Below are 24,916 nucleotides of genomic sequence, written 5' to 3' on the forward strand. Positions count from 1 at the left end.
AAGTGATAGGCTTCTTGGTGGAATTTTGGCACCATTGACGGGAACCAATGTGCACAGCACACCTCCTTTTCCCCAAACCCCCCTTCCCCACACCCCCACTGAGAATCTTTGATGGCCATTTGGAAGAGAAGTTTTGGTTCCCCTTCCCTATATACATGCTGGGGAGAAAGGTGTAGCCATGGTTGGGTGGAATGAAACAGAGTAGACAACCACTCATTCTCAAACTGTTTTCCTGTATCTCACTCCCTTCCTTCCTGTACCTTAATTCCTTCCTATCCCCAGTTGAGTACGCTTGCAGGCTATGTACTCCCTCTGTGCATAGGGACTTTGCTGTGCCAAACTCATGTAAGCATTAGGTAGTCCAGCCTATTGCACCTTCTCCCCTCAACCCAATGAAAAGGCTTCCTTTCCTTTTCTATTCTTTCTTGTAAATCCCCATCCATCCTCCTCACTTCCTTTTTTCCCCAGCCCTTTGTTTCTCTCTTTTGTCGTTCTGTATCCCAGTCCACCTCTCCTCCTCTGTTCCTTTCATCCTCTTGCCTTTTCCTCGGCCTCACGGCTCGTTTCTCTATTTCCTTCCTCACTCTCCATCCGCCTCTTCGTCCTTCCTTTTTTCTCCTCCAATCCAACATTGATCCTGATATTTACTGATTCCCAGCAATATAACTTGATTTTAGCTTAAAACTGCTTTTGGGCTTGACTTCCCTTACTTTGGGGGTTCGACTATTTATTAATATAATTATAAGCTTATGGTATAATTTCCTGTCCTGACACAGATGATGAAAAACAGGACTGACTACATTAGAACAGAAGAAACTTTCTAGGTATCATCTCCAAACTGATTTCAAAGGTGTTCAATTTTTTTTTTTATTATTCATTCAAGGGATGTGGGCTTCGCTGGCTAGGCCAGCTTTTATTGCCCGCCCCTGAGAAGGTGAGGGTGAGCTGCCTTCTTGAACCGCTGCAGTCCATGTGCTATATGTACACTCACAGTGCTGTTTGGGAGGGAGTTCCAGGATTTTGTTCCAGCGACAGTGAAGGAATGGCGATATATTTCCAAGTCAGGATGGTGAGTGGCTTGGAGGGGAACTTCTAGGTGGTGGTGTTCCCATGTATCTGCTGCCCTTCTACCTAGACGGTAGTGACAGTGAGTTTGGAAGGTGCTGTCGAAGGAGCCTTGGTGAGTTTCTGAAGTGCATCTTGTAGATGGTACACTGCTGCTACTGTACGTCGGTGGTGTAGGGAGTGAATGTTTGTGGATGTGGTGCCAATCAAGCGGGCTGCTTTGTCCTGGATGGTGTCAAGCTCCTTGAGTGTTGTTGGAGCTGCACTCATCCAGCCCAGTGGGGAGTGTTCCATCACATCCCTGACTTGTGCCTTGTAGATGGTGGACAGGCTTTGGGGAGTCAGGAGGTGAGTTACTCGCTGCAGGTTTCCTACCTCCGACCTGCTCTTATAGCCAGAGTATTTTTTTTGGCTAGTCCAGTTCAGTTTCTGATCAATGGCAACCCCCCAGGATATTGATAGTGGGGGATTCAGCGATAGTAATGCCATTTCATAATGGAATTTCAAGGGGCAATGGTTAGATTCTCTCTTGTTGGAGATGGTCATTGCCTGGATCGAATGAGAGCACTTTATGCATCTCTTTTTAAATATTGTACAATAAGCCATCACTGTACTACTTTTGGGAATACAGTAACTATTGTGTAACAGGAGCAACTGACTGTTAGGAGTGGCTGGAGGAGAGATATATTTTTGTTTTCACTGAAGCACACGCACAGAATTCAGTTTAACATCCCTCTGTTGTTCTGGTGAATTACGTGTAGATTATAAAAGTTGTCAGGAAATATAATCAGTATAAAATGGAATGTTACAATAGCGTGCCTGTGTTTTCATTTGGAAAAAAACAGACTTTCTGGCTGCAAATCTACCGCATCTGGTATGGCATCAAAGTTTATATGTTGCTAAAATACATTTGCAGTATTTTTTCAGATTAGGTAGTCTAACCTCAGTACAAGATCTCTGTGTGTAGCTCAATGAGAATGCTTGCTGCAGAACCAAAATAAAAATAGCACAACGATAGCCCAATTCCTCATTTGCCAATCCTGCACTTAAGAAAAAAGGAATTCATGTCATTTAAAAAAAAATCCACAGTTCCTTTAAATTTTTGCAATTCAGTTAGTGTGATTTCCATCCCTGTCCCACTCCCAGAGTTCTGTTGACTCATCTCTCTCTTTGAGATAAAACCTCAGCTCTGGTTCCCCTTCCTAGTAACATATAATTTACATGTTGTTTCCCATATGGAACATTTTAATTCTTCAGTATCTTTTATGACTGTTGGTTACTTTCTCAGTAGTTGCTGAATTTGGCTGTGGTAGTTATGCAATTTTTGTAATAGTCAATTACTTCTCTTCAGTTTTTTTCTTTACTTTAAAACTTGGACATTTCATAGTTGGTGCTGATTTCTTTTTATCAGCTTTGGCAATTTCCTGCCACGATTTTTTTTATTCCTTACTCCCCTCGTTTTCAGTCTGTATTTTGCTGCTGGTTAATGTCAGCAGTTGGTTTTCATAATTTGCTCTGAGTGCTGCAGACTAAAAATTAAATAGAAATCACAGTGACCCATTCTGACCCCCCCTGTGGCCAGACTGTTCTTAATACAGCAGTGTATTTGATACTAGTGCTGAAAATAAATGTATCATCTTAAGAAAGGGAAAGTGCTAGGTTCGAATGTAGACTCTGAGCAAGCTAAAATGATTGTCCAGTTATTGCAACATTAGTGCCAGAGTGGATTAAAGTAAAGAATACACAAAGCATTTCATCACCTTTTTTCTAAATCTGATGATAATAGTAGTCTGACAAATGTGATTTCTCTCCCATCCCCCTTTTCATTTAGAAACTCTTAAGCCATTAAAAACTCAAATAATTTATAACTATTCTATAGCTGAGTGATTACTTGTGATTACTTGTGGAGTTGTAAGCCTAGTTGTTTCAACTATAATTAATTTCATGTGGTTGTATTAAAGATACAGGAGTTGAAGTTAGATTGGTTCTGAGAAACTGTATTTTACGCATTTAACTATAGTTGAAATTTACAAAACATATGATAAAATCAGTATGTTAAATGTGTTTTTAAACAGAGATAAATTGATACAAACACTGGAGAGCTGCAGATACACTTACCAGGCATTCCTACTATCACCAACTTTGGTATGTAGACAAGCCACTTTAATAGATGAGATTTGATCCTTATTTTTTCTTGTCCCTACTCTTTTTCTTGTTAATTTCAATGGTTAAAAGAATGCTTTATATTTTATTTTGAAAGATGAAATTTTAATTTCAGCAAAAGAGAAGTTGTTGAACTGGCAGATCAGTTCGGTTGTTTTGTTAAATTTGATTTATAGAAATGCTTGTTTTTCCACATGCACTTTTTACTTCCCTGAGGCACCTGGTCCTTTGGGAGTGTATATCAGAAATTTGGGCATGTGGATCCTGATTGTGTAAATGGTTGGGAAATTGTGCAGCCACACACAGTCCAATTTCAGATCATGGGCTCCTCAGTTGTAATGACCTTGTATTTGCCCTATTTAAATTTAACACCTTCCTGATCTGCAATATCATGTATGTTGTGATGAATTTATCCACTGAGACATTGGAATGCTCTGTCTAAACATTTATCCTGTAATTATAGTAAATTATATAAATGTACAAGGAGATCACTTTTTGTGATCAGTATTTTTTAATGAATTAACCCATTTTAACCTGAGGCAACTTCAGGTGTAGTAATAGTCCTCCAGTGTTCAAAAATTTTATAACAAAATTATTTGACCAATTTGGATTAATAGCTTGATAAAATATTTACAGCTATTCTCTCAGTATAAGTTCCAACAACGTGAGAAAATATTGAGACATCCTGGCTTACTGACATGTTTCTTGCTGACATCATTACTATTGTTTTTGATAAGAGAATAATTGATGGCAGAGGCCCAACTTGACTCTTTCATATTGTTGAAAAAGACGTGCCACTTAAAATTCTATGGCCTAGCTGTCTAATTGAGCTTCACTCATTTTATAGGCATAAAATGGATTTCTAAGTGTCCAATATGGCATGCTCATAATAATTCTGTGCTGGAAGTGTACTGTCTGCCATATTGGATTGGGTCCCCTCTGTAGGTTTCAAGGCATGTGCTGAAAGTATTGAAAATATTCATAATATTTAAATAGGGACCTATACTTGTTGTAGGACCATTTTGTGAAATTGATCTGAGCCCAGCACCTGACTACCATGTGATAAACTTGCCCAAAAAATCACGCTGCTAGCAGACAGCAAGGGTTCTGCTGTAAAAGTATTTGATGGGCTCATCCAAACCATGCAGATTTGTTGCTGTTTTGCCTTTGTGACTATTTTCTGCATTCCACAACTGAATTCTAACTTCTGCTGATCATTTGCTATTGCTGGACTGTCTTGAAAATCATTTTAATGCAATCATGGATGGCCTGGTCAATCTACCATTGTGCATGCAAGATAAGGGGAGCAAATAAGAAGCCAGGAGAAAGCATAAACAGCTTGGAGAAGAGGGAGGAGGCATCATATGGGAGGTCATTTCCACAAGGGGTCTTCAGGGAGCATTTCTCATCCGTCACCTTCACCAAGGAGCAATATATGAAGTGTCTGCTGTCACCAGTTTATTATAAAAGCAAAATACTGCAGTTGCTGTAAATCTGAAATAAAAACAGAAAATGCTGGAAATAATCAGTGGGTTGGCCATTAATGTGATACTTTAATGCTGTTTTTCCCTTCACAGATGCTGCCTGACATGCTAATTATTTCCTGCACTTGCTGTTTTAATGCCACCAGTCTATGTGGCCTGCTGCAGCCATAACTGGTGCTTCAAACTTGAGAATGGACAGCCTGTGGATGTCAAGGCCTCTTGGCCCTTACTTTTTTACAGTGGACTCCTTCCAAGCTGCAGCAAGTGACAAAAACATCTCCCAGTTAGCTGTGCACCATAGGGAGGCCATGAAGCTCTGTACACCAGGAGGAACACTTTTTCAGTAGACAGAGCAAAGCCATATTAGAGAGCATGGGGCTTTGCTCACGCTGTAAGCTTCCCCAGAATCTAAGGTTCCATTGCCTTCACCTACATTACCTTTCATATTCCACACAATGCTCCTGGGATCTTTCTCAGTAGAAAGGGATTGTATTCCCTTAACGTCCATGTTGTTTTTGATTACAGGCAGCATATCATGCCGATGTGCACCTTGTTTCCTGGCAGCAATCATGTTTCATTCATCCTGCTACACACTCTCTACTTCCTCTATTTCAACCAGACCATTAAGTCACAGGCTGGTTTCGCCTTCATGGCTCGTGACTCCTGTCAGCAACCTGGACACAGCTTCTGCTGCTGGGCTATTCAGCAAAAGATTTGCAGTAGATCCCTAACCAAGTTTCCAGCTTTGTTGTTGTGCTGAATGCTGCACAACTTGTAGGAGCTTTTCTCCATCACTACAGGACTTCGCAATTGGACTGTGGTAAAAGCCTGCATGTAACTCCGCCCATGGATCACCACCTTGATGTGGTGGAGAGGCTTGTGTGCTCTGGTGATCCCTTGAGTGATGCCATCTGGAGCTTCTCATTCCTGGTAGGGCCACCCAAGGTGGCTGGGGGGGTGGTGGTGCAGTCCAAAAAGCCCTTAAGGGTACAACAGGTGAAGGAAGATTGTGTCACACCGGCTGCAAAGGTGGGAGAAGGCTGCAGCGGCAAGGTGGTCCTGGTCAGCGTAGCTTGATACACCACTGAAATCTGACCAGCAACCTGTCAAGATCATGTGGACAATGACAGAGCCCCAGGGTCCCCACATTAAACAAAGTCACATTCAGGCTTCTACCAGAGTCCATTGCTAAATCCTGTGCTGGTGAATAATTGATGATCGGGACAGGGCTGTGAACCTGGCAGTCCCTAGTCAAGACTGCACACAGGCAACAGATGCATAATAGTCGTTGGACACTTGTATAGCGACAGAGGTATCTTTGGACAGCAGTACCTGTGTCTGAACAGTCCTCTTCAGGATACCCTCTGCTCACCCCAAATGTGGAGGGGGCTGGAAAAGGTGCCCTAAAATAAGCTGTCCCATTTTCTCCTGGCTGGGGAGCCACATCCTGCAGGATCAGCGTCTTTTTGGTCAAAGAAAGAAAACTTTAAATTTTGCAACTTGGAATGTTAGGACACTCTTGGAAAACCTGAAGAGTGCCCGCAAGGAGAACTGCGATCATATCACGTCAGCTATCAAGACTCCAAATTGACATTGCTACCCTCAGTGAGACCAGCCTTCCTTGGGAAAAGCAACTGAAGGAACAAGCAGGGGGATACACCTTCTACTGAAAAGGAAAGACTGACAGCAGCCCTTGTGTCTGCGAAGATGGTTTTAACAACCAGAATAGGATCTTGGATGCACTGCCAGAACTCTCAATTGTATAACTGAAAGACTCATGACACTTCACCTACAGCTCAGTCGTAACCAATATGCCACCGTCATCAGCACTTATGCCCCAACTCTTGACTCTAATGAAGGTATTAAGGAAAAGTTCTATTCTGACCTTGATGAAGTCCTCACTGCCATCCCAAAGGAAGAAAAGATCATCCTTCTGAGGGACTTTAATGCCAGGGTTGGCTATGTCTGGGTGGGAAAAGCAAAGTGGGACAAGCCAATGCAAGTGGCATTCTCCTGCTGAAAGAGTGTGCTCAGCATGGCCTCATTATACCAAACATGCTCTTTTGCTAGGAGGACAAATACAAAACCACATGAAGGCATCCTAGATCAAAGAATTGGCATCTTCTGGATTATGTCATTGTTTAGGTCAAAGATCTAAGTGATGCCTGTATCACTCGATCCACGCGGGCGATTGATGCTTGCTAGACAGATTATCAACTTGTTCAATTGGTGACGAACACCCACCCAGCACCAAGACACTGCAAGGCCCAAAAGTCCAAGAGGAAGAAGATCAATGTCTCAGCTCAAAAGCCAAAACATGGACAGGAATTCCAGGTAAAGCTCATGACCAAACTGGAACATCCCAATATATCCAACTCAATTCCAGAACAATGGGATCAAATAAAGTCAGCTGTATCAACTCCTGTGCCCAGACCATTAGGTTTGAGCATCGTTGTCACCATGGCTGGTTTGATGAAAACAATGCAGAAATATGTGACCTAGAACAAACGAGCAGCCTTCCTTGTCTGGTAGGACAAACCAAGGTCGAAATTCAAGAAGGCAGCATTCCAACAGCCCAAAGAAATATCAGAAGGTAAGGAACATGTGGTGGGAAGAGAAAGCTGAAGAGATCCAAAAATATGCCGACAGTCATGATATGCAAAATTTCTTTGAAGCCACCTATAGTCATCTATAGACCAAGGTCAAATGGACAAAATTCCTTTTGCTCAAAGGATGGTGCTTCTTAAGTATGACAATGTCATCTCAGACCGCTGGAAAGAACATTTTCAGCAACTGCTCAATTGTGAGTCTAAAGTGGCAGCTGCTACCCAGTAGTAGAATCCATGGGTGAGCCATCATCGATGAGAGAGCTACAAACGAATGAAAAACAACAAAGCCTACGGCTTTAATGGTATTCCAGATGAGGTCTTCAAAGCTGGTGGGTTTTTGCTCACATCAAGGCTGCTTGCACTCATGCTATGATTTGGGAGGAATAAGAACTCCCCCCACCCCTCCACCGACTTCAGGAATGTGACAATTGTAACCATCTTCGAGAACAGAGATGAATCATGCTATGGAGATTATCAAGGTATTTCCCTCTTGTCCATAGCAGGGAAAACCCTGACACACATTCCCCTGAATCACTTACTTCCTGTGGCTGAGGCAAAATCCTCACAAAGACTCTGTGTGGCTTTAGACCTTCCAGAGGAGTCTCTGAAATGGTGTTTGTTGCCAGACAAATCTAAGAACAATGTCGAGAACAACGCCTAGAACCCTCCATTGTATTCATCAACTTGGCCAAAGCATTTGATTCAGTCAATCATGAGGCTGTGTGGATTGAGCTCCAAAGATTTGGATGTCCAAGAAAGTTCATCACAATTTTGCAATTGCTTCATGATGATATGACTGCAACTGTCTTCAGCGGGAGATCTGAAATAGATGCCTTCAAATCTGGACTAGAGTCAAGCAAGGCTGTGAGATAGCCCCATGCTATTTACAAGCTACCTGACAGTGGCTATTCACCTCATCAAATATCAACTGCCGTCTTGAGTTAGTATTAACTACTGCTTAGATGGAAAACTCTTTAATCTCAGTTGCTTCCATGCCAAAACTAAACTGACCACCATAGACATGCATGATCAACAGGTTGCTGACGACTGCAGTGTTGTTGCCTACTCTGCACCAGATTTGCAAACCACTTTTGATCTCTTTGATTCTGCATGCAAGAAATTTGGCTGTTCTTGAATGTGGCCAAAACAAAATCTCACATCAGCCCACACCTGGTCAGCCAAATACTCCGCACACTTGGGCAGCCACCTCCTCAAAAAGCCACTATTGACATGGAGATCCAACACTGGATCAGCTGCACCTTCTTCAAAATATGGCTGGGAGTGTTTGACAACAAAGACCACCACAAGTCAACAAAAATCCTAGTCTAAAGAGCAGTTGTCGTTAACACACTCCTGTACTGCAGTGAGTCATGGACTGTGTATTAGTGATACATAAGAGCACTGGAGAAATTACATCAGCAATGCTCCACCAGATCTTCTGGATTCAATGGGTGGACTATTGACCAAATGCTGTCGTCTTTTTTGAAGCCAGCTCCATGAGCATTCAGGCAAAACTCCTGAAAAATCAGCTTTTATGGACTGAACATTGTGCCCGGTTGGCACAAAAGCATTACCCCTGCCGGATCCTGTTTTCTCAGCTCTCAAATAGACAACTTTCCAGGGAAGGACAAAGAAAACACTTGTAAGAAACTCCGAAGCTCTTCCTGAAGTGCAGCTTCATTGACATTAATGACTGGGAGGAGCTTGCTACCAATCGTTCAAAATGGCAACAACTTGTCCATTAAGCTGCATCATGCTTTGAGTCAGAATGCCTTAATGATAAGGCAGAGCTGTGGCAGGGAAGGAAATAAAGGAACAAATCCTGCACTACCTCATAGGACATCCTGCTTCATGTATCCTGTGAGGAACCCATTTTTAGAAATTTGAAGGATGTTGAATTGTGGACATTCCTCCTCCTGAGTTATTTTTAAAAGTTTGCAATATTAATTTGGGGCTGTGACTATGCCATTCCTCAAGAAACCATGGGTCAAGATGGATGTCTGGCAGGGAACATCTGGAGAGGGAGGAGATACTTGGTAAATCTAAGTTAACAAAGAACTGCTGTTGCCAGGCTAAAGACTCTTGCTGATTGGTTAAAAAAACCTGGCTCAAGAGAAGTATCCTGTGAACACCTTAGTCTTTAAGACTCTCAGTCAGAGAGTGAGTGAATGTGGGTGTGCCTGAGAAGCAAGCTGCAAGAAAAAGACTCTTCTCTCTCTGCCCCACCTTTGTTTTAAATTTTCCTCAGAAACGTCTCATCAGGATAACTCATCTGTTTTTTGAATGTCTGCAAAGTTGTGATAAGTAAGAGTCATCAAGGACAGTTTTACCAAAAAATCCACCTGTAGGAACTTCCAGACCTATTGTGACCAGAATTCTGTTAGATTAACATCTCTTCGAATTTTATCCTTTTAAAAGAAACATTCCCATACTCCAGCCTCTGCAAGGGACTGTGTTTATTTTGTCCTGTCTTGTGTTTGTGTGTGTGTATGGGGGTTCAAGTATCTTTTTTTTGAAAAGGGAAAATCATTACACCTCTAAGCTACAACTTTTATGTTAACCTGTTTATTAACTTGTTTTAAAAAGTTGTTTGTTTTATAATAAATTAATATTTTTTGTGTTTACTGAAAGAAGCCTGGTTAGGGTCTTTTTATGCTAGGAATAACCGTATCAAAAGGTAACAATAGGCCAGTTTTGTGGGTGAATTAAATATTTAAGCTATTGTTCTGACCTGTGGAGAAGTGGGGCTAGAATTAACTGCGCACTCCTTCCATCACAGTCCATAACAACCTAAAGATCTGTGGGTTGAGGATTGGGCCTGTTCAGTCACATGAAGACCCATGAAAGAAACTCCTGACCCTGAGTAGACGTTATCCTCGAATCAAGGGACAACCTTCGCTGGCGACACTGTGCAACTTCACAATACTAAGGGATCAGCCTTTACCACCACCGGGGCTACACCTTGGGAGGTAAAAGGCACTGAGCTTCCACTTTGGACATTTCAGAAGATTGTGGAGCCCAACCAAGCAGATTTTCACCTTGAAATGACGTGGAATCCTCTGTCAATGCTGACACCTTAGCCAGATGGCAGCCATCTGAGATTCCATGGCAATGGTGGGCGCCACTGTTGCGCTTGGGGCTATTCGTTTTATGTAATAGAATAGTTTCCATGCTCTACACAAAGGTTTGATACTAGTAGAAGCTGGACCCCTCCTTGCTCTGAGCCATTGTACACTAGTTCATTGGTAGGTTGGCTAGTATACCTAGGATTTTGGTGTATGTCAGTCAGGGATCGCTAGCAAGCAGGACAACATCTGAGTAATCTGCAGCAGAATTAGTATGTGACCGTGCCTCCTGATGAACTGGAGCCTGTCTTTCTATCCATCTAAATGAAATTAAGTGACCTCCTTTGGGCAAACAAAAAGAACCAATGAGACTATTTAAATTGCACAACAAATGATATAACTACAAATTTGTTGTTGTTTAACAATGAATAGTGCTCTCCTGTGTCTTATTTGGTAAATCTTCTACCCACTGTGATACTGTGCCTTACAGAGCAAGAACGCCCCAAATCTGAGCCCCATTTGGGAGTGAGTTAGCTGATATCAGACAAGGTGACAGTAGAGGTGCTACAATCAGCAGCTCACCATCACCTTCTCAAGGGCACCTAGGAATGGGCAATAAATACTGGCCCAGTCAGCGAAGCCCACATCCTGTGAAATAATTTATAAAAATTATACCTAGATTATGGTGAGGAAAAGCCCTGCCCCTCATTGCTATCCAGTTCTCTGTGACGGGAAGTGCTGGTGAAAACAGGTTTTGTACTCAACCAAAAAATCTGCTAACATTTACTGTTGTGACTAACATGGTATTGGGTTCCTCCGACATGGAACAGAAAACCCAATCCAAATAAACTTTATCCTTATTACTATTTCCTAATTTTAAACTGGACTTTTCTGCTGAACAAAGACAATTAAGATGGTTGACCCTCTGTCTGGAAATTAGCCCCAGCGGTCTCCAAAACAAAAGAATTCTCTTCTCAGTTTCAAGAATGTCACACCTCATTATGCCAAGGGAGCTTCTAACATACCACCTGGGACAGTACAGACCAACTTCAAAAGGAGCTACAGGAATGCCATTTGCATTTTATAAGCCAACCTTGCTAGCGGATTCCGTGGGTCTGTTGAGACAATGGCTTCCCAAGCACTCGACCCTCAACATGAATGGCACCATCTTTCAACCCATAATGACTGAGACATTATAGGTCCTGAAAACAAAGCCTAATCCTAGGTGCTGGATAAACAGCCTTTGTTGAAGTCACTGTGGAGAAGGAAGGTCACATGACCCAAGACTCCAGTCTTTTGAGCAGTTTAATATTACCTTTTTGAGCTGTGCAGCTAGCCTGCTGTTTAACATCCAACTGGCAGGCCACACAAGAGCAAGCTATGTCCAGTTTAGACCACCAGCCCATCTATCCTGACTCTACTGGAAGATTTTGTATCATTGCCTACAGAACTGATGCAATCTCTGCATGCCTACTTCGCCTTGCGACATCAATACCACCTGAAAAGCGATCTTACAACTGGTCTCCACTAGCCGAATTTGAAACGCCCAAGTGAAAGAATTCCTGATTAGACTGTGACTTTGGGACTCTGGAACTCATGTGAACCAATATTGAGTTTTTTCTGTATATTATAAACCGCCTTTCTTCTAGCCCTCCCTTTATTGTGTAAGTGCAGAGTGGGAAATTGAGAATGCTCCTTTTGAATGTGTATAATGAACTAACCTGCTAAGTTAATCCTAACTGGAATTTGCTGTAGGATTATTAGTAAAATTGGATCACACAAAAACCGAGGGGTTGGAAAAATGTGCCACTGCTTATTCTTGAAAAACAAACTAATCCAAGTTGAAGGGTCATGAGGACTCGAAACATCAACTGTGCTCTTCTCCGTTGATGCTGCCAGACCTGCTGAGTTTTTCCAGGTGTTTTTGTTTTGGATTTCCAGCATCCGCAGTTCTTTGCTTTTAATCCAAGACACCTTGTGTTGAGGGACAGGTGGTAAGAGGAAAATTGTGCTGGTTGAACTGACCTCCTCCTGTCTGTAACAATGGGAAGAATAGCCTTTTGGATAAGGTGCCAAAGGACTACCAAAACCCATGGGGAATCATAGCCAAAAATGAATCTTGGAGGATAGGAAAAATTACAGATAGGGAAGGAGGGCAAAATATGAATGTGACTCATTTTAATCTATTCAATTCTATCAAGATGATTTGAAAGTTTTAAAAATTTTTATGGCATTGTTAATAACTGATAGACTCTGTTCAAAGATATTCCCTAGTTGCTAGTTACCCACTGCTAATATGCAAGCCATCAGTGTATATTTCTTAACATTTGATTTTGTTTTTTTAATCATAATGTACTTGATTCCTACTTCCTTTTGAATTTTGATGATGCTAACAAATATTTGTACATTAGTTGGGCATACCAAACTCAAGGCTGCGATATTTTCTCCTTGCGAAACTCCAACCTGATACTTTCTGCTTTCAAATATATCATCAGGTAGGTTTTAATTTGGTTGTATCATGAGCGTATGTTAAAGGACATCAAGTTTATCCCATTCCCAAATTATTATTTTTTTTTATTATCCATTCAGGGATGTGAGCATCGCTACCTAGGTCAGCATTTATTGCCCATCCCTAATTGCCCTCATTCAGAAGGCATTTTTAAGAGTCAACCACATTGCTCTAGGTCTAGAGTCACATGTAGGCCAGACCAGGTAAGGATGGCAGATTTCCTTCCTTTGAACCAGATAGGTTTTTACAACGACCAGCAATGATTTCATGGTCATCATTAGACTTTTAATTCCAGATTTTTATTGAATTCAAATTTCACCATCTCCTGTGGTGGGATTTGAACCCAGGTTCCTAGAGGTTAATGCTGGGTCTCTGGAAAGCTAGTCCAGTGACAATACAATTATGCCACTGCACTCTATTCCAGAATTTTAATTTCCAGTCATTTTATTGAAGAGGTAGCAATTATATGATGGGATAAAATACACCTTTCTGTGCTGTAAACTTTTATACCCTGAGAATTTGGTGATCATCTCAGTGTAGGCTATCTATATAATCTCCAAGCAGGTATTTATCTATCATTTTGAATAATTTAATTGACTGAGCATTACTGCCATTTGTTGGGAGTCTGATTATTCTATCGGGAATAAAAATTCTTCAAAACTTGAGTGTAGTTTAATGGCATCACCAATTTCAATGGTGCTTTCGTACACCCTAATCCTATGCAACAGCCAAACATGAAGAATATTTGATCATCTAGTATAAATGTGATGGTCTGCTTATTTGTTGGATGAACTGCATATGCAAAGCTTCCTCTTTACCTAACCCTGATTTCATTTTGACTTAGTGTAATTTGTAGATGCTTTCGGTTACTATAATGTTTATTATCTCAATGCAATGATGTTTCCTCTGGGCAAAGTACCAAAAATGCTGCCTGGAAGAAACTGTAGTACATAGTAGATTGGGAAAGATCACATGAATAAGCATAATTTCTGAAAGCAGTGGTACAAGCTAATATACATGATTTAAATCTTATTTATTTGCAGAAGTTGAACTTCTTTTAAATAATTTGTTGAGGCATACTAAAAATATGAATTGAAGAAAAAGACCTCGACCATATATTTATTCCATTCTAAGCCTTTTTCTTGATGAATCATTTTTACCATCATATGATTTTGAATCATTCAAGAATGTTTAGCATTTTTTAAAAGAGAGGTAACTCTTTTTATATTTTCTGTTGCAAGTAGTTTTGCAATACTAACTGTTATGGCTCTACTCACATGTTTATCTATAATTTCAGATACTAAAACATTTCCCAGACCATGACGATACAGATTTGAAATCAACAGATGGTTCTAGTCTTAACCAGATATTATCCACTGAAGGCAACAAAAAGGAACAGATTAGCTCTGAATATTGTGCTGAGAATGGCAAAAGCCAAGCAGATGTGAATCTCCTTTACAAATTAGAGACTCCAGAACACCAGAAACAGAAGCAGATCCAGAACAATAACTTGTCGATCCAGATGATCCAGGACTTTTTGGAAGAGGGATTGCAGGATCCGAGCCCATACTTCATACCCCCAAAGTCCTTACTGCGTTATGCTTTGATACTAGACATAGTTGGACAAACTTGTAGGAGATCGGTGTGTTTCACTAAAGGGTAGGCCACTTCCATTCAATCAAGAAACTGATATAGTAGTCTTTTTAGAGTAAATATCTTTGAATGATATCTCCCCCATTGCTCTGATATGATTTAAACCCATGCAGATCATTTTACTATAGCTTAAATTCTTGGGCCGAATGTTTTTTTTTAACATATTGCAGGTCAAAATGTTAACTTCATTCAACCTTGCTAAAATATTAGTTATATGATTCATGCAAACTTCAATTAGTTTCCCATTGGCATGGCAATGTTATATTAACTTGTTGGGATGATATTGCTCCGAATGGCTTGAGAAGCTCAACGCTGCCGGGGTGGGGAGTGGGAGGAGGGCGACGTGGAAGTCTACACATGCGCAGGGGAGTGCACGCTGACAGCTGACCCTGAGGGCACAGAGCTGCCTGAGGGAACTGAAGATTTGGACGAAGGACAATAAATATTTAATAAATTATATAAACATGACTCAGTCACATGAATAGGGACATGTTGAAAATGAAATGGAAAATTTTTTTTGTGTTTTTTACTCACCGTTGGAAATCTCATCACGCCCATGGATGAGGTTTCGTAAAAAATGCAAAGGCTGCCTGGCCTGTCCGCCCGCCCGCCAACCGTAAGGTTGGATGGGCAGTGAAAAATACAAATTAATTTAATTGCTTAAGGGCCTTAATAGGCCTGTTAATTGTTGGTGGGTGCGCTGCTGACTCTCGCTCACGCCCGTCGACCGAAAGATCGTGAGAGTGCACGATGACTTTGGGACGCTTGCCCGACATCATCACGCATGATATTATGAATAATCAGGTTGGGCGCCCGCCTGCTTGATGAACGTAAAATCCTGCCCAAGTAGTCAAGGATCATGTGTAATCTTTAGATGAAGTATGGTTAGAGAACAGGATATAATTGGACTGGTTCAACAGACATAGTTCAGCTCTTATTTTAATATTTATCAATCTGTGCTTATTTCTATGTCCATGTTTGTAATGGAAAATGTCTTTCCAATTTGTTACACTGTAATTATACCCTGAAACCAAATTGTTTTCATAAAGGCTCCAAGGAAGTATTCTCTCCATCTGCTAAATTCAACCTACATTTCTGTAATCAGCTGATGCTTAGTCCTGACCTTGATCCCAGTATGTTCAAACAATTCAGAAAGTGGTTATTATTCTTTCCCTAGATTTTATCATCTTGAAATTTGTTCTTGATGCGCACCATTTATTGTCGAGATGCCCATCTTTTAAGAGAGGAAAAAGAAATAGAAAGGGAGTATTTCACTCCTGCTAACTCCAAAAACATTGCCTTCATACATGACCAGAGTTTTTTTTCAGCGAATTAGCTAATTTAGAGTTTTATAATTAGTTGACTCTAACCCAGCAAAGACATAAAATTAGATTTCTCTGAATGAAAATCTTCACTTGATTTCTCACCAACTATAGAATGTTCTCTGGTGTTTTAGCCCTGAAGGGCCTTCTGCCAGTTACTGAAACATCCTTTTTCGGCTTTTGGGAATTTGCCCAGCTATTATTTTTTTTTGTGGAGGTGCACAAAAGGCCAAAATTGGAGGAATAGTGTTCACGGAGGGTTTTTAGAGCTGGAAGTGGTTGCAGAGATAGAGAAGGACAGGCTCATGGAGAGATTTGAATATAAGGATGAGAATTTAAAATCCAACACATTGCTGGACCAGGATCCAGTGATGAGTGAATGGGACTTAGATGAGTCCAGGTTTGTGGAGGGTGAAGATGGGACAGTGGCCAGATCATTCCTTTTATCTGAGCATTCTGTAAAATAAATATCAGCAATTATCCATGCAGAGATATTAATTTTACAGTGCTGATTTTCTAATGCCCCAGTGATGTTCAGGAACTAGTTGGAAAAAATCAGTAGACAGCATCTGTGGAGAAAGAAACAGAGTTAATGTTTTGAGTCTGTATGACTCTTAAGAGCTGAAGTAGGAATGTAATGGAATTTATACTGTTTAAGGGGGGTGGAGCAGGTAAAGCAGGATAGAAGGTCAGTGATAGGTGGGGGCTAAGGAAAGATTGACAAAGATATCATGGTTACAAGACAAATGGAGAGCTAATAGTAGTGCTGAAGACTAAAGAAGGTGCTGATAGTGGCATAAAGGTAAGAAAGTAGAATGTGTTAATAGCAGAGTAAGGGTCAGCACTCTGTGAAAGAACAACATAGAGCAAATGGCAGATGGCCCTTTTTGGTGGGGAGAGGGGGTGGTAGTTGAGGAAAAAGGATTAAAAAAGGAATAAAAACGGGGAATTTTAAACAAAAGAATAAGTGAAGAAAAATGAAAATGAGTACATAAAAAATAAAAATGTTTTAAAAATGGGGTGAAGATAGAAGAGAGAGTTCATGGTCTGAAGTTGTTGAACTCAATGTTGTTAAGTCTGCAAGGCTCTGAAGTGCCTAATTAGAAGATGAGGTGCTGTTACTCCACTTTGCGTTGGAATTCCCTGGAATATTGCAGTAGGCCAAGGATGGAAATGTGGGTATGAGAACAGGATGGTGCGTTGAAATGGAAGTGTCAGGAAGTTCTGGGTCATGCTTGCAGACAGGCCGAAGGTGTTCCACAAAGCAGTCACCCAGTCTGCGTTTGGTCTCCCCAATGTAGAGGAACCGCATTGGGAGAAGCGAATGCAGTAGACCAAATGGAAGGAGGTGCAAGTGAAGCGCTGCTTCACCTGAGAGGAGTGTTTGGACTATTGGACAGTGAGGAGGGAGAGGGTAAAGGGGTAGGTTCTTTTATTCATTCATGGGATGGGGGCTTCGCTAGCTGGGCCAGCATTTATTACCCATCCCTAGTTGCCCTTGAGAAGGTGGTGGTGAGCTGCCTTCATGAACCGCTGCAGTCGTTGTGGTGTAGGTACACCCATAGTGCTGTTAGGAAGCAAGTTCCAGGATTTTGACCCAGCGACCATGAAGGAACAGCATATATTTCCAAGTCAGGGTGGTGAGTGACTTGGAGGGGAATTTCTAGGTGGTGGTGTTCCCATCTGCCTGCTGCCCTTGTCCTTCTAGATGGCAGTGGTCATGGGTTTGGAAAGTGCTGTCAAAGGAGCCTTGGTGAACTCCTGTAGTGCATCTTGTAAATGGTACATACTGCTGCTATTGTGCATCGGTGGTGGATATTTATGGATATGGTGCCAATCAAGCGGGCTGCCTTGTCCTGTACAGTGTCAAGCTTCTTGAGTGTTGTGGGAGCTGCACTCATCCATGCAAGTGGGGAGTGTTTCATCACACTCCTGACTTGTGCCTTCTGGATGGTGGACAGGCTTTGGGGAGTCAGGAGGCAGGTTACACGTCGCATGATTACTAGCTTCTGACCTGCTCTTGTAGCCACAGTATTTATATGACTAGTCCAGTTTAGTTTTTGGTCAATGGTAACACCCACGATGTTGATAGTGGGGGATTCAGTGATGGTAATGCCATTGAACATCAAGGGGCAATGGTTAGATTCTCTCCCGTTGGAGATGGTCATTTTCTGGCACTTGTGTGGCTTGAACGTGTCTTGCCACCCCAAGCCTAGATATTGTCCAGACCTTGCTGCATTTGGCCACGGACTGCTTCAGTATCTGAGGATTCATGAATGGTGCTGAACATAGTGCAATCATCAGCGAACATCCCCACTTATGACCTTATGATGGAAGGCAGGTCATTGATGAAGCAGCTGAAGATGGTTGGGCAGAGGACACTATCCTGAGGAACTCCTGCGGTGATGTCCTGGAGCTGAGATAACTGACCTCTAACAACCACAATTGTCTTCCTTTGTGCTTGGTATGACTCCAACCAGTGGAGATTTTTCCCTTTGATTCCCATTAACTCCTGTTTTGCTGGGGCTCCTTGATGCCACTCTCAGTCAAATGTGGTCTTGATGTCAAGGGCTGTCACTCTCACCTCACCTCATGAGTTCAGCTCTTTTGTCCATGTTTGACCCAAGCCTGTATTGAGGTCAGGAACTGAGTGGCCCTGGCGGAACCCAAACTGGGTGTCAGTGAGCAGGTTATTGCTAAGCAAGTGCCACTTGATAGCACTGTTGATGACCCCTTCCATTACTTTACTGATGATGGATAGTAGACTGATGGGGCGGTAATTGGCCTGGTTGGATTGTCCTGCTTTTTGTGTACAGGACATCCCTGGGCAATTTTCCACTTAGCCGGGTGGATGCCAGTGTTGCAGCTGTACTGGAAAAGCTTGGCTAGGGGCGTGGCAAGCTATGGAGCACAAGTCTTCAGTACTATTGCCGGAATATAGTCAGGGCCCATAGCCTTTGCGGTATCCAGTGCCTTCAGCCGTTTCTTGATATCATGTGGAGTGAATTGAACTGGCTGAAGACTGGCATTTATGATGCGGGGACCTCCTGAGGAGGCCAAGATTGATCATCCACTCAGCATTTCTGGCTGGATATTGTCGCAAACGCTTTAGCCTTATCTTTTGCACCGATGTGCTGGACACCTCCATATTTGAGGAGGGGATATTTGTGGAGCCTCCTTCTCCAGTAAGTTGTTTAATTGTTCACTACCATTCACGACTGGGTGTGACAGGACTGCAGAGCTTCGATCTGATCTGTTGGTTGTTGGATTGTTTAGCCCTGTCTATCACTTGCTGGTTATGCTGTTTGGCACGCAAGTAGTCCTGTGTTATAGCTTCACTAGGTTGACACCTAATTTTAAGCTATACCTGGTGCTGCTCCTGTCATGCCCTCCTGTATTCTTCATTGAACCAGGGTTGATCCCCTGGCTTGATGGTATGGGCAGAGTGGAGGATATGCCGGGCCTTGAAAGTTACAGATTATGAACGAGTTGATGCTGCTGATGGCCCACAGTGCCTCATGGATGCCCAGTCTTGAGTTGCTAGATCTGTTCGAAATCTATCCCATTTAGCACGGTGATAATGCCACTTAACACAATGGAAGATATCCTCAATGTGAAGGTGGGAATTCGTCTCCACAATGACTGTGTGGTGGTTACTCCTGCCAATACTGTCATGGACAGATGCACCTGCGGCAGGCAGGTTGGTGAGGATGAGGTCAAGTATGTTTTTCCCTCTTGTTGGTTCCTTCACCACCTGCTGCAGACCCAGCCTAGCAGCTATGTCATTTAGGACTCGGCCAGCTCGGTCAGTCGTGGTGCTACCGAGCCACTCTTGGTGAAGGACATTGAAGTCCCCCACCCAGAGTACGTTCTGTGCCATTACCACCCTCAGTGCTTCCTCCAAGTGGTGTTCAACATGGAGGGGCACTGATTCATCAGCTGAGGGAAGTGGGTGTGGTACGTGGGGTAATCAGCAGATTTCCTTGCCCATGTTTCACCTGATGCCATGAGACTTCATGGGGTCTGGAGTTGATGTTGAGGACTTCCCAGGGCAACTCCCTCCTGACTGTATACCACTGTGCCGCCACCTCTGCTGGGCCTGACCTGCCGGTGGGACAGGACATACGTAGGGATGTTGATGGTGGTGTCTGTAAGGTCTGATTCCGTAAGGATGACTTTGTCAGGCTGTTGCTTGAATAGTCTGTGTGACAGCTCTCCCAATTTTGGCACTAGACCCCAGATGTGAGTAAGGAGGACTTTGCAGGGCCGACAGGGCTGAGATAGCCATTGTCATTTTCGGTGCCTAGGTTGATGCCGGGTGGTCCGTCCAGTTTCATTCCTTTCTTGTGACTTTGAAGCGCTTTGTTACATCTGAGTGGTTTGCTAGGCCATTTCAGAGGGCATTTAAGAGTCAGCCACATTGCTGTGGGTCAGATGTAGGCCAGACCAGGTAAGGACTTAAATCCTGGTGCAGCTGCAACCCTCCCGACAATTAGAGGGTGTTCCGTCACACTCCTGATTTTTGCCTTGTAGATGGTGGACATGCTTTAGGGAATCGAGCTGAGTTACCTCACCTGCTGTAGAATTCCGAGCTTCTGACCTACTCCTTTTTTTATTCGATCATGGAATATGGGCGTCACTGGCTAAACCAGCATTTATTGCCCAACCCTAATTGCCCTTGTTCAGAGGGCATTTAAGAGTTAACCACATTGCTGTGAGCCACACGTAGGCCAGACCAGGCAAGGACAGCAGATTTCCTTCCCTAAAGGACATTAGTGAACCAGATGGGTTTTTACAACAATTGACAATGGTTTCATGGTCATCATTCAACTTTTAATTCCAGATTTTTATTGAATTCAAATTACACCATTTGCCATGGCAGGATTCTAACCTGGGTCCCCAGAGCGTTATCTGGGTCTCTGGATTACTAGTCCAGCGACAATACCACTGCGCCATCGCCTCTCCATAGTGTTGCACCTTCTGCAATTGCATGGGAAGGTGCCGTGAGAAGGGGGTGATGGAGGAGTGGAAGGTGGCATCATCAGAAAAGATGTAACAGGCGAAGGAACTGAGAGAATGGGATCGAGTCCTTACAGGAAGCAGGGTGTGAGGAGCTGTAGTCAAGGTAGCTGTGGGAGTCAGTGGACTTGTACTGAATACTGGTGGAAAATCTTATCACCAGAAATGGAGACAGAGAGGTCAAGGAAGGGAAGGGAAGTATCAGAGATGGAACATGTGGCGGTGATAGAGGGGTGGAAATTGGAAGCAAAATTGATAAATTTTCCCAGGTCCAGGTGAGAGCATGAAGTGGCATCGATGTACCGAGAAAAGATTTGTAGAAGGAAGCCTGAGTAAGACTGGAACAAGGAATGTTCCACATACCCCATAAAGAGGCAGGTATAACTGGGGCCCATGCGGGTACTCATAGCCACACCTTTTATTTGGAGGAAGTGAAACAAGTTCAAGGAGAAATTGTTCAGTGAGAGAAAATGTTCAGCCACGTGGTGGTGAATGGGGATTGTTCGGGCCTCTGTTCAAGGAAGAAGCAGAGAGCCCTCAGACCATCCTGGTGGGGAATGGATAGTCATGGTGACTGACTACAGGTTACTCCATTCTGAACGATGAGTGACACTTAATGGGTGATTCTTAAAATTATCAATTTGGTTGAATGCTTGAAGTTTGGAATTGCCCTGATTTTTAATATATTTCTATATGATTATGCTTTATCATAATTAGCAATGATGACATTTTCAGGCACAATTTTTTTTACAGTCAAGTGCTAACTTTGTGAAGTTTACTCTTTGTTGTGACAATTAATTAGTTCCGCTTTCCAATAAAGGTATGGCCATTATGTTGAAGGTACGGGTTCAGTATTGAAAACTGCATCAGATGTGGAGGTATGTTAACGTTTGGAGCTTGTAATGGTAATTGACTGTTTTAAATTACAAAAGGAACCTCTTATTGATTTGCTAGATCATGTGCAATGTAATGTTGGGATGCTTAATGGTAATTAATTGATGGTACAAAATCTTATCAGACACCAAAGGAATTGAGTTTCTGATAGTGCACGATACAACTAGCCTGAACCCTTTGGACTTAAGGGTGCTAAGATGGGAGATATACCACAGGACATAATCAGGATGGGGCATCAATAATTAGAATAAGAGTGAGCAAATTCACAGATTGAGAGGTATTATGGTGCATGTAGGGCCAAAGATTAGGCATTAAATATCAGAAATGTGCAGTACTTTAGCAACACTGACTTGTGCGTACAATGATTTTAATGTGTCAGGAGTCTGTTTTAAGTGTAACTAGGTAGACGCTACTGAAGTTGTAATTATGAATTAATCCAAAAAAGGTTCGAGAATGTCACCATACATGATGTGTTTGGCACTGTACCTACCTTTTTCATGGATCTCAAACAAAATTCAAAAATATTGTGACAAGTGCCTAATTTTTTTTTAACACTGACCACCATCATCCATATTCAGATATGCAAACCAGTAATTGTGGTTCAAAGGGTTTTCTTTTGACCCAAAGTTTTCTAGCATTTCAATACATTGAGGATAAGAGCAGTGGCAAATTGGTCTACATTTGAACTGTAACCAGTACACAATCTGATACCAGAGACTAGAAGGTATCACAAGTCAAAGAATCCAGTTACGGTGTTTATCTTTCTCTCTAACCTACACCCCTTTCAAGTGCAGCTCTCCAGTTGGAACGTCCAGTTGTTGAATTTGTGCTTGTATGTAAAAATATGCTTCAGTAATGTTTGTTGAAAATTTTCATGGATTGCTTTCAGGTCTATTGTCTATTAAGCAATTCTTGATTTGAAGAAACTTGCTTGCCTTTCACTTAATTAATTATTTTAATTTCATTTTTAATAGCTTTCCGTGGTCTTCCAGTCATTTGATGCATTATCAGAGGATGAAAAGTTGACCCAGCTGTCAAAATTAAAACTGCGGTATTTCACTCCTAGGGAAATAGCAAATCTTCATGGATTTCCTCCAGAATTTAGTACGTGCAAAATGATGTGTTCCAGGACATTGTTGTTTTGTGAAAATGAAACTCCTTCACCTTTATTTTTATTTTTTAATGTGCCTTTGCGCATTTCACACTTTATGAAGCCAGGAGGGCACTTGGGCAGCGGCAGAGTCAGTTACTGGAGCGCACACAAAAGTAATTCAGGCTTTGACTTTCTTCAACCTTTCTATGGAAAGGTATCTACTTGCCTCCTCACAACAACAGAATGATTTCAGTGCTGGAGAAAGAGGACGTTGTTCCGCTGAGACTCCATGGGCTGGACCAATGTCCTGGTGACTTGAATATTAGGGCAGTGACAGGACTTTAAACTAATAACATTGGGAGGTTGGGGGTGGGGTGGGGGGGAACGGCGGGAGGGGGTAAGGTTGCGGGGAGATGGGAGAATCCGGGAAAATGCAAATTCAGAATTAGAAAGGGAAATGTTAAGGCTCTAAAGCAGAGCAGTGTTCTTGATTTAAAAAAAAGCAGAGTGGGTCAAGAAGCAACAATGAGAGTAACAAAAGTGACATTGACTAAGATGATATCAGGTGATATTAGAAAAGTATCAAAGCTAAAGGAAGTTAGGGGCCCTTGTAATAAGAGTAATAACGTCAACTTGGGGGACATTAATCCTCATATAGACCAGGCAAACCAAATTTGCAATAATACTGTGGGATGAACACAAGATAGTTTTCGAAGGTCAGCATGTTGAGGAACCAACTAGGGAACAGGCTGTTTTGGATCTAGTATTTTGCAAATAGAAAGGGTTAATTAATTATAAATTGTAGTAAAAGGGCCTCTAGGAAGAGTGATAGATTTTTATGTTGTGATTGAAAGTGACTTTGTTTAGTTTGCAACTAGAATTTTAAATCTTAAACAAAGCAACCTACATAGTGGGTGCAAGGGGCAAGTTGGCTAGGGTAGTTTGGGAAACTACATTAAATGTTATGACAGTGGGCAAGCAACAACTAACATTTAAAGAATTAACACATAATTTGCAACAAATATACATTCCTTTAAGGAACAAAAACCCCGCATGAAAACCATGGCTAACAAGAGGAGTTAAAGAGAGTGGCCCAGATCTTCTGGTCAGTGCTGATGCTGTGCCCATTTTTTGTATCTGTCTTCACAGTAGAAGATGCAAAAATGATTCTTGAGATAACGGGGAACCGAAGGTCTAGCTAGAATGAGAAACTTGAAGAAATCATACAAGTAAAGAAGTAGTACTGGAGAAATTAATGGGATTAGATGATAAAAATTCCCTGAATCTGACAACTTGAATCCTATGGTTTTAAAAGAGGTAGCTGCAGATAGTGGCTGCATTTGTTTTGATCTTCCAGAATTCCTGAGGTTCTAGAACAGTTCCCTGCTATTTAAGAAAGGAAGGAAAGAGAAAACTGGGAACTGTAGGCCAGTTAGCCTAACAACAGTGATAGGCAGCAGAACCTTAGAATCTACTATTAAGGACATGGTGACAGAGTACTTAGAAAATCAAAATACGATAATGCTGAGTCAGGACAGATTTATGAAAGGAAAATTGTGTTTAACTGACATGTTAGAGTATTTTGTGAATGTGACCAGTAAGATGGATAAGGGGGAACCCTAGATGGTGTGTAATGAAGATTCATTTGACTGGTTCCTGGGATGAAGGGATTGTCCTATGAGGAGAGATTGAGTATATCCTGGAGTTAGAAGAATGAGAGGTAACCTAATCAAAATATCTAAATTTCTTAAGGGGATTGACAGGGTAGATGCTGAGAAAATGCTTCCCTATCTGGGTAATCAAAAACATGGGGTCAAAGTCTCAGAATAAAGGAGTCGGCTATTTAGGACTGAGAAGAGAAATTTCTTCAATCAAAAGGTTGTGAATCTTTGGAATTTTGCTACCCCAGGGAGCTGTGGATACTGTTGAGTATATTCAAGACAAAGGTCAGTAGATTTTTGGACACCAAGGGAATTAAGGGATTTGGGGATACTGTGGGAAGGTGGAGTTGAGGTAGATTAGCTCTTGTTGAATGGAGGA

The 24,916-nt window shown here is 42.0% G+C and overlaps 1 protein-coding gene across 5 annotated transcripts in view; it reads left to right on the forward strand.

Moving 5' to 3' along the window:
- trdmt1 (tRNA aspartic acid methyltransferase 1) overlaps positions 1–24,916 on the forward strand; it is a 110,446-nt gene that overhangs the window by 84,089 nt on the left and 1,441 nt on the right. For 3 of the 5 annotated variants that reach the window (XM_078538408.1, XM_078538406.1, XM_078538407.1), the window contains exons 6-10: positions 3,141–3,210; positions 12,798–12,881; positions 14,193–14,554; positions 21,710–21,767; positions 22,758–22,887. In XM_078538408.1, coding sequence (XP_078394534.1) covers positions 3,141–3,210; positions 12,798–12,881; positions 14,193–14,554; positions 21,710–21,767; positions 22,758–22,887 — 704 coding nt within the window. The remainder of the gene's footprint in view (positions 1–3,140; positions 3,211–12,797; positions 12,882–14,192; positions 14,555–21,709; positions 21,768–22,757; positions 22,888–24,916) is intronic. The other 2 variants (XR_013576155.1, XR_013576154.1) reach the window with 1 other exon arrangement.

Source organism: Cetorhinus maximus, chromosome 3 (assembly GCF_964194155.1).
Source record: "Cetorhinus maximus chromosome 3, sCetMax3.hap1.1, whole genome shotgun sequence".
Lineage (NCBI taxonomy): Eukaryota > Metazoa > Chordata > Chondrichthyes > Lamniformes > Cetorhinidae > Cetorhinus > Cetorhinus maximus.